At 36.2% G+C, this 11300-nt stretch overlaps 1 protein-coding gene across 1 annotated transcript in view; it reads right to left on the bottom strand.

Annotated features, from left to right (window-relative positions):
- Window positions 1-287: 287 nt before the first annotated feature.
- LRRC2 (leucine rich repeat containing 2) overlaps window positions 288-11300 on the bottom strand; it is a 224824-nt gene continuing 213811 nt past the window's right edge. Inside the window, exons 7-9 of the mRNA XM_075191913.1 lie at window positions 10940-11092; window positions 7698-7834; window positions 288-692 (exon numbers count right to left, since the gene is read on the bottom strand). Coding sequence (XP_075048014.1) covers window positions 643-692; window positions 7698-7834; window positions 10940-11092 — 340 coding nt within the window. The 3' untranslated portion in view covers window positions 288-642. The remainder of the gene's footprint in view (window positions 693-7697; window positions 7835-10939; window positions 11093-11300) is intronic.

The following is an 11300-nucleotide window of genomic DNA, read 5'->3' as shown; positions in this document are numbered from 1 at the left end:
TCTCCCAAAATACAATTCACTATTTTGTAGGACATTCTGCCTATAAACACAGTGCCAAAGTGATGGACAGCTGTAGTGGTATCTTGTTCGTTATGCTTGACTTGTACAGACTGTGAGTTTGTCCTTTCAAATTTTGTTTATGATGCATTTGATGTATCTGATTTCAGTTTAATCAAAGCAACCTTATTGAACAAAGTCATCCCAAGCCAGGTCAGGTAACTTTTTTAAACAAAAATATTCCACACTGCAAGTACAGTATATTATACAGTGATACATTGACTTCTTTTAGTACTTTTTCAACGTAGTATGCAATTTGTCTCCTAATGCAAATGTCATAATGTTTTCTCTTATACACTTAAAATTATTTGCTATCGCACCAAAATATGATCGAGCACATTTTTATATATACATTGGCTAAATATCTTCAAGGGTACGTAGTGTATCAAGGCAACTGTTGTACATTGTCACAGATACATGAAACAACTGTTTTAGTAACAATGACACATAGTCAAGTACAGCAAATTATTCTAGCCATAGCAATTTTACTGTTCATTGTATGTACCAATAAAGTTGTAAGACACAACTGTTGGATGGGAACAAAATAGTCATTCAAAATGTTCATTCACTTCCATTTTGTAACTCTTATATCTGCAAATTTAGTGATACCTTTGTGGTATAACAGGGTGTGGTATCTGCAAAAAAATAAGATAAAAGTCATCTAAGACTGTATATTTTTTTTGTTTAATATGTTAAACAATGATGACAACATGTTGATAATACCGTACATAAAAAAATGTGAAAAGTGATATAAAAAGTATTAGAGTTACCAAGCTTCCCTAATTGTACTAACTGGACAGCTTGTTTAAATTGGATACTGAAGTGTTGTTTTATGTTCCACACTAAAATAAAACAAATTATATTTATGGCCAACGAATGCAGCACATTGATACCCATATTGTCCTTAAATGCAGCAAAAGAATACATCATCAAACTTACAATTTTACTTTAAGTTCTTGAAATATGCAGAACACTTTTTTAACCGTAGGCCAGCTAATTATACTTTTAAACCAACATATACTTACAACTAACTGCCCACTTTACTGGGGGAATTCAATTGCTGAGCGATGTGCTGCCAGACATTGCCTCGATGTCCGACTGCGCACATTGCCAGCCAATACAGTAAAGAAATCTCCACTGATTTTCCCTCACATCTCTATGGGATGCAAAGGAAAATGAGCGGAGATTTTAGTAAAAACCCAGAAATGACGTGTCTCCACAGACTATGTTGTAGACACATTGTGTCACCCCATGGCCAACTGAATTCGCCCCTATGAGTCATATTGCAAAACATTACAGGAGCAGCTTATTTGAAAAAGACAAGCTATTGAGCAGTGATTTTTTTTTCATTATATGGTATGATACATTTACATTTTTGCATCTATTAATTTTTGGAATACATCAGTCTTACATTTGTAAAATGAATGCATTAGGTTTCCTCTGTTTCACAAGAAACTTGTACCATAATATTATATTTACACTTGTATGTACTATAATTGTTAAAGAGCAACACTTGGTGAATCATTAAGGCTTAGCTATACATAAAATGATTAAAAATGTGTATTCCTTTGTTTCTCAATTAATCAAGGTTTCAGTGGGAAGTCAGAAACATATTGCATCAATAAACAATGTTAGCACATTTTAATATAACCCAAAAATGCAACAAATGATTGTATTTATACCTTGATGGCAGAGATAACTCACATTAAACTCACAACTCACATTAAATATTATGGTACCTTACAATGTAGAGTTAACAAGAAAGTGCAATAAATTGTACATTCAAACTGTGTATATCTGCTTACTGCCAGTCCTTGCACTTTTTAAATTCACCCTTGACCATCACTTCTCCCTGCCCTCGACTAGAAAACACCTTCTCTGTTTTCTTTCTTTTCCTTTTTCCTTGATATGCCTCATGTCTTAAGTATACCATTTTTCACTTCCAATACTTGTTTCCTCACTGTCCTTTTACTTTACTTGTACAAACTTTTCATATTTAACATTGATTTTCCTACTGATCTGTGTGCGGTTTTTTTCTTCCCGGTATGTTCCTGAAAATAGGCATTTTTATGGACCACAACTCTCTAATTCATTTGAACTTTTCATTTTTTGCCTAAAATAATGCTCATTTAACCCTCACTTATGTGTTCTATAAATCATAACAGTAAGAAGACATGGCTATTTTAGTTTCAAGTGTCACAACTTTGCTATATATTTTGTTTTCTTTACCTTAGTTCCTCTAAGCATATTAATGATCTCCCCTAATAGAAGACATCTAAATTTACAGTTGTCCTGGACAAATGTGAGACAAGGTGATGTAAAAAAATACCAATTAATACAGTTGATCACATTTATTATGCACACTTGGGGGTTTATTTAGAATTAAGAGCAAATCCAGCTAAAGAGTGCAGCTTTGCTCCTGGACAAACCATGTAGCAATGCAAGGGGTGCAAATACAAGTTTTGTGTTTTCACATGTCATTAACAACGCACAAATACTACAGTCATGGCCAAAAGTTTTGACAATGACACAAATATTATTTTTCACAAAGTCTGCTGCCTCATTTTTTATGATGACAATTTGCATATACTCCAGAATGTCATTAAGAGTGATCAGATAAATTGCAATTAATTTCAAAGTCCCTCTTTGCCATGACAATGAACTTTATCTCAAAAACAACATTTCCGCTGCATTTCAGCCCTGCCACAAAAGGACCAGCTGACATCAGGTAAGTGATTCTCTCGTTAACACAGGTGAGAGTGTTGATTAAGACAAGACTGGAGATCACTCTGTCATGCTGATTAAGTTAGAATAACAGATTGGAAGATTTAAAAGGAGAGTGGTGCTTGTCATCATTGTTCTCCTCTGTTAACCATGGTTACCTGATAGGAAACACGTGCAGTCATCATTGCATTGCATATAAAAGGCTTCACAAACAAGGATATTGCTCCTAGCAAGATTTCACCTAAATCAACCATTTATCGGATCATCAAGAACTTGAAATACAGAGATTCAATAGTTGTGAAGAAGGCTTCAGGGCGCACAAGAACGTCCAACAAGCGCAAGGAACGTCTCCAACAGCTGCGGGATCGGGGCACTATCAGTGCAGGAATGGCAGAAGGCAGGTGTAAGTACATCTGCACGCACAGCAAGGCGAAGTCTTTTGGAGGATAGCCTGGTGTCAAGAAGGCCAGCAAAGAAGCCACTTCTCTCCAGGAAAAATATCAGGGACAGAATGATATTCTGCAAAAGATACAGGGATTGGACTGCTGAGGACTTGGGTAAAGTAATTTTCTCTGATGAATCCCCTTTCAGATTGTTTGGGGCATCTGGAAAAATGTTTGTCTGGAGAAGGAAAGGTAAGTGCTACAATCAGCCCTGTGTCATGCCAACAGTAAAGCATCCTCAGAACATGTGTGGGATTGCTTCTCAGCCAAGGGAGTGGGCTCACTCACAATTTTGCCTAAGAACACAGCCATGAATAAAGAATGGTACCAAAACATCCTCCAAGAGCAACTTCTCCCAACCATCCAAGAACAGTTTGGTGACGAACAATGTCTTTTCCAGCATGATGGAGCACCTTGCCATAAGGCAAAAGTGATAACTAAGTGGCCCGGGGATCAAAACAACAAAATTTTGGGTCCATGGCCTGGAAACTCCCCAGACCTTAATCCCATTGAGAACTTGTGGTCAATCCTCAAGGGGTGGGTGGACAAACAAAAACGCACAAATTCTGACAAACTCCAAGCATTTATTAGGCAAGAATGGGCAGCCATCAGTATGTGGGCCAGAAGTTGATTGACAGCATGCCAGGGCGAATTGCAGAGGTCTTCAAAAAGAAGGGTCAACACTGCAAATATTGACTCTTTGCATAAACTTAATTTAATTGTCAATAAATGACTTTGACACTTATGAAATGCTTGTAATTTTACTTCAGTATACCATAGCATCATCTGACAAAAAGGTCTAAAAACACTGAAGCAGCAAACTTTGTGAAAACCAATACTTGTGTCATTCTCAAAACTTTTGGCAATGACTGTAGGCTTATTTTGTTTTAACATAACAATTTAATCTTAAAATCTGTTACATTTTGAATTTACAACCTCTTGCATAACAAGATGGTTTTGCCAAGGTGCAAAATGAAACTGCATTTACTCCTAACTCTAAATGAGTTGTTTGATGCAACCTACAAAATGCCTTGGTTTCCATCGGTGTGCCTAGATGGTTCACCCAGTGCACATAAAGGTGCATAATACAACATATGCAACATATATCAGCGCTACACCTATGATACCTTTTCTATGGTGTGCTGGATTATTTATGTAATGGTAAGTAAGATGTGAATAAACCACTATTTATTGTGTGATATCATGCTTTATAAAATGGGATCATATATACCAATTGCAATCCAGTCATAATTCAAAAACATATGCACATCCAATATTTTATAATATGGATGATTAGCTGTCTCATTACAGGAAGATAAGCAAGAGAATCTCTTTTTCTCTATCAACTTCCAAATGCCAGTAACCAAATAAAGTATTTAGCATATCCTGTCCAAAGTGATGGTCCAAACCAGATATGCAGTCAAAAGAAAGTAATTAATCAGCTGAGCACAAATTGGGATAGTGTCCTAATGTCAGTCAGTGTAAACGCAGAGTCAATGGCCAATGTAGAAGTCTTATCAATCAGTCAGATGCAGATGGTAAAACAGGACGCGGGTGAGTACAAAGGTGCATGTCTTCTCTCCACTCTTAGGGCTGGATTACTAAAAGGCGGTTTGAGGAAACCGCCAGTTTTCAGACTTTCTTACTAAAAGATAAGCGGCCAGAATAAACATTTTTAAAAACCACCACTCCAGATCGCCATCCCGATTTTAACAATGATGAACATATAAACAGCTGATAATATTGTGAACAGAAATGGCGCTATTGATAAACAATCCAGATAATGATATAAATGGAATTAAATGTCCATATATTTTCAGTCTTTGATAAATTCCATATCCTTGGTGTGTTTGCTCCTCTTTATCCAGTGTGCTCCTCTATATTCACTCATCAAATGTATATGTAAAACAAATATAAAACAAACATAGTGCAACCTGTTTTTGAAATGTAATTATAAAGGGACAGCACTATCCTTTTAAACCCGTGTGTAGATATAATGATGAGAACACCTCGTGAAAAAGAATTATTCCTTAAACCCCTTAAGGGTATGCACTTACTCGATTCAAAAATCTTTATCCAGGCATCAAAACGCGTCGGCAGTGAGTGACGTCAGACGCTCCAACGGGGATCTGTACGGTGTGAAGACTCTGCTCCCTCGGAAGTCAGTTATCGCAGGGGTTTTGCCCGGGACACTCCATGCTGAGTGATATAACATCACGCTCACTGATTTCCGGAAAGGGGTAAAAGGCCACCCATCCTCAGTGTAGGAGCTTGTTTTAATGAGGATTATATGTGAGGAGTTGTTTGTTTATGACGGCCTCGTTTTTATGTGTTTATAATAAATTGTCTGAGGATTTTACACTATGGCGCATGGTTCTTTCTCCTTATTTCTATAACGGACGAGTGGAATCTGATGGTTCGTATCAGGATTATAAAAGAAGATCTAGAGACTTCGTGACACGCCTGATTATCATTTGGCTCTAGTGAGTGCACAACCTTAAGGGGTAAAGGAAGAGTTGTTTAGTTCTCTACACGAGGTGTTTGCATTATATTGTCTGATCACTAGGGCATATAAGGAAAAATTATGTCTGTTTTGTTTTTTCTGCTGTAAATATTATTTGTTCGAGTAAGTGCATACCCTTAAGGGGTTTTAGGAATACTTCTTTTTCACGAGGTGTTTTCATCCTTATATCTACACACGGGTATAAAAGGATAGTGCTATTCCCTTAAAATTACATGGCAAAAACAGGTTGCACTATGTTTGTTTTATATTTGTTTTACATATCCATTTGATGAGTGAATACAGAGGAGCACACTGGATAAAGAGGAGCAAACACACCAAGGATATGGAATTTATCAAAGACTGAAAATATATGGACATTTAATTCCATTTATATCAGTATCTGGATTGTTTATCAATAGCGCCATTTCTGTTCACAATATTGTTTAGATTATATGTTGTATAGGCACGTTGAGGGGATTGTGCACTGTGATTTGAAGGGCTGCAATTAGATAGATTGTGCGGATTACCTGAATATTTCATTATATAAACAGCTGAATTTACTAAGCTGGGGTTTGCAAAACGGCCGCAAAAAACGCCATCCAAGCGGCTAAAACAAAAGAAGTTGTGAGAGGCGATATTGCTCAAACTGCATCATTATGATGCGCAAATGTAGCACTACATAGTGCCCCATGATATAATAATACAATTAATTTTGTCCCTTAATCAATAAATAATTACCCCATAATTAATATGTCAATAATGCCTCCTCTTATGTTCGGAATAGCAAGATAGCTCAAACATGCTGTTTAAGCTATCAAACCAATCAGAAGCAAGTATAGAAAACCTGTCTTTTTCATGGGGGCTTGGCCAAACCGCTGGCGGCTTAGCTGATTTCAATCCAGGATATACTTAGTGGTCCAAATTGCCCTATAGTAGTTTGGAGCACTAAACCGCTGGCGATGTGTGGCAGTTTACAACAGCCACGAAACATGATTCTTAGTAAATTTATCCACTAGAAAGCTCATCCTCAGTGGAGATGCTCCTAAATTTTAAGAGAGATGGAGGTACACTGTGGAAAAAATTGTAAAAAGCACGTCTCAGCCCTACAATCCTATTACTTTAGAACCATCTTTTTATTGAAATGAACATTTCTGTTTAACCCGTAAAATATTGCTTAGTTTACTATAATCATTTAGGACCTAAATTATTCATGAGTTAGGGCTTATTGGGACCTCTTTTCTTACATGTTTTACTTTTTTGTGTGCACCTAGAAATGCATTTCTGCCCCGAAGTACAAATTGAAGACTAAGGGGTATATTTACTAAGCTGCGGGTTTGAAAAAGTGGGGATGTTGCCTATAGCAACCAATCAGATTCTAGCTGTCATTTTGTAGAAAGTAGTAAATAAATGAAAGCTAGAATCTGATTGGTTGCTATAGGCAACATCCCCACTTTTTCAAACCCGCAGCTTAGTAAATATAGCCCTAAGTCCCTTTTAAAAGTAGGATGAGACCTGAACACTTTTCACTCTAAGCTGCTGCTAAAGTCAAGTCCTTCTGCGAAGTTACGCAGACCACGCACTCCTGAAACTCTCCACCCTCAGGTGCATTTTGGCAAAAAGCAGGAAAATCCCATTCTTGCAGCACATTTCTGCATTTTAAAATATAAGCAAGCTCCTGGAAATATATTGTTATTAATATTGGGGAGAAGCATACATTTATTTAAAGGATAAATAAAAGCTGAGCGATTTTGTAAATAGCATATTATAAATACTGATGTCACATATTTGCAATCTATAAATATGTTTAAAACTCTCTTGGGGACAATTTATCAAACCTAAAATGTTACCTTTTCGGGATTCTACTCTAAGAAATGTTATCAATACGTTCTACAAGGTCACTGAAGGAAAAAACTGAAATGAACTGAAATGGTTTAATGCACACTGTGGCATAATGTTTATATGTACTGTACCTCTTTCACCAAGATCTTTAATGTAGGCTTTCATAAATTCTTTCTCAAACTGTTCACGGTCTTGATAATTTTCTTCTTCATTATCTTCATCTAAGCATTCATTTCCTTCAATGGGATTATCAAGCAGCTTCACATACCTGGGGAAAAATGGTGGTAATTTGTATTCTTTTAAATGCAGTTTTATTTTTATATTATGTATAGCTTAAAGAAAAGATCAGAAAAAGTAATTCAATTTTGTTGTGAAATGCATAGTGTAAATGTTTTGAACAAATCTATAGACATTGACCTTGTGTTATTGGTGCATTGCCGCTTCATAATCTTACAGTGGTTACAGTCAGGATTTTTTCCATCAACAGAAAGCCATGCATCCAACATTGATGCCTCAGAATATAAAAATGGATTTTATGGCCAATAATACAGCTACAACACAACACACAATGTCCTGGAAGAGCCTCTATGGTCTTAGCTGAGATCTATAGTTATTTTTAGAAGATTTATCATAAGAGAGAAGGACACATACTGAAGGTTTTCCTACATATAATTGTCACAGCTTGATAGACCTGATAGGCTAGCATGGATGCTATAAGTGACAGGATGGGTTTAATTCCCGTCCTGTTAGATAGCCAAAATATATGGGGTTTTGCTACAAGCCAGTGACCTTATTTCACTGGCACCACTTGGCCATCAAACTGTAAGGGTCAAGTGCACATGATTGTGGTACTGTCAATTGTGGGAGGGTATTGCTGTCAGCACCAGGCTCCTTCACTGGCCCATGGAACCTTCTGGGTAGTATTTATAGCTGCTGCAGCACATCTTAGTTAAGGACTGCTGTGTGGCTAGAAGAGTATTGAGCTAGGACACTGGGCTCTATGCAGGACAGTTAGGGTATGGATTGAATGTTAGCTAACAGAAACAAAACAAGGTCTTATCAGTGAAAATGTTTATTAATTAATAGCCCTAATAAGGTCTGTTGCACTCCACTGAAAGGTGGTGATTTAACAAAAAGACAGGCCAAAACATGAGCTCCTTATATAGAGCCAAAAAAGGTCTCTGCCCATGCCATAAATTTAAACAAGCACTTGAACTATTGGATAAATATTAAGGGGTGATGTGAGCAGGGTCACCAATGTTGGGAAATTAGTGCACTGCCATCCATTGACCTGACCAAAGGGCAGAAACCTACTGCCCATGTGCAGTTCATTTCACTCTAGGCAGGCATAAGGAAAGAGTTTTTTTGTTTTAAACAGAAAAACTTGAAAGGGAAATAACATACTAGTGGTTGGCATCAAGACATATCTCTGAACACAAGGGGTGGGTCAAAAGGTTTTCGATTTTTTAAATTGTCCAATTCTGACTCCCCTATATGCATCTACATAGACATACTGTTGTTCACCAAAATATCCCACACTAGCCTAATACTTACTGAGCATGCCACATTCTATGTAACAGAACACAATAAACATGCTGTGGGCATCATACATCAGAAGTTCTACATTTAAATACACAAGGCGACCTGGGCTAGCACTATGAATACAACATTTTTCATATTCTGTGGAGGAAGTGGGACCCAAACAGTCTGGGATCTATTTAACAAGACCCTTCTGATATGAAAATTTTCTATCACTGCTTATCCTAGGGATAGTAAATATCATGCTACTTCACTCCCTGGCAACACTGTTTGGCAGCGGTAAGAGGAGTCTTACTGCTCACCAGGCAAGTGCAGGGTCATTATGCACATGTGTGAACAGGCATCCCAGCTTGCGCATGTGCACTGAAAATGGAAGCCCGGATTAGGGCTTAAACCTACAAATGTCATTAAAAAACAAAATAGAATTATTTTTTAAAAACGTAAAATAAAAATGCTTTATTGTACTAAATTTTTTCTGCGGTGACACCTGACTGATGCCATCCTGAGATGGCAGTAGCAATCAGAGGACTTGTACCACCGCTGTCCATGATAGTCCTCATCGGCCAGGGGACTTTGGTAAATAGGAAACATCCCAAAATCTGGCAAAAATTCCCATTTTCAACAAATCTAGGATATTTTTCCTATTGATACATAGACCTCTCTATATAAATAATTATTTTTTTTTTTTCATAAATGACAGATCAATGCTTTCATAAAAGGTACATTTTAAATAGACAACTACCAGAGTCTACACTTACCATACACATGTCGCCACTATACCAATAGTAGATAGACGGGCTCAGCAACAAAATGAGCATTTATTTGATAATCAAAATGTTATATGTAATATGTTTAAATTCAAAACCGTTACTTGTTTTTGTTTTATGTTGAAAACTTTTCATAGATATCCTGCATTTCAGAGGAAACTTGTTGCATGTTATATACTACATTTCACATCACTTTCAAATGTTTAAATATAATTGTGAGATTCTACACCATTAGAACTCCAGCTAACATTAACTTGTTTTTCATCTTTAATTTCAGCTGTGTCGTAATGATAATATTGTATAGAAAATAAGAATATACACCTTTTAGGTTAGGAGTAGTTAAGCATAAATTGCCTATTTTGTAGTTGTTTTGAGGTTTTTATGTGAATATTGTATATGTGAATTAAAGGAGGAACTAGGAGATATTTAAATAATAATACCATTACATTATTAACTTAATTCAACAACAGGAAACCACAGGCAATCGTCATATTTATGAATTCAATAAATATGGCAAGGAACTCATGCATAATTAAGAACTTTGCATACATACATATGCAATGTGTGCACACAAGCTGTGAGTTGGTGGGTTGCTCTGCCATACTCACAACATGTTTCAATGTGTCCATTTCATTATAATATCCGCAACTGTAAATGTATAGAACATATAATATTGGCTATATTCCACATCTGTCACCATGTGATTTGTAGCATGGGTTATATGTAGAAGATATTAAGATAAATATTCTTGATATACATATAATAATATAACATTTTCTCTCTCCGTGCTTGTTTTTCTTCTGTGAATGTCAATATATTGTAAGCTGCCAGGTCTGAATTAAAGTTCAGCCTTGCATTACTTTGAAATGTGTGTATACATGTATTGGGATATAGTCTCTTTTTTTAACACAAAGCCAATGGTTCAATCATTCATATATATGTTTGGATGGCTTTGAATAGAAGCTTACAGTCAGTTATTACAGTAACAAATAAATTCCCTATATATTTTCAGAATAGGTTGTATGCATTTATCTTCTTTTATTGCTCACTATACATGCACAACTTACTTCAAAGAAGGGTTTTCTACAAGGGCAGAGGGAAACTCAACCAAGCTATCACCACTGACAACTAACAATTTCAAATTAGAAAGGTTGGTCAGCTCCAATGGCAGATAGGTTAGTTTGTTCTTTTGTAATAGTAATGTATCCAGTTCTTCTAATCTGCAATGAAATAAAAATAATGGATTATATGAACACTAAAATAAACTAACCTGAAAAAGGCATGATCTATCTATATGGAGCAGTTTTTATAGCCTTTCTACTAGTTATTATTTGTATTGGATATGTGTCATTTATATTTTGTGGACCACATTTATGGTGCTGCACATGAGAGAGCCTAATCTCACTTATTGAATAAGAGTGACTGTTC

Source organism: Mixophyes fleayi, chromosome 1 (assembly GCF_038048845.1).
Source record: "Mixophyes fleayi isolate aMixFle1 chromosome 1, aMixFle1.hap1, whole genome shotgun sequence".
Taxonomy (NCBI): Eukaryota; Metazoa; Chordata; class Amphibia; order Anura; family Limnodynastidae; genus Mixophyes; species Mixophyes fleayi.
Note: the sequence above shows the minus strand (reverse complement) of the source record. Positions and strands in the feature narration are given on the sequence as shown.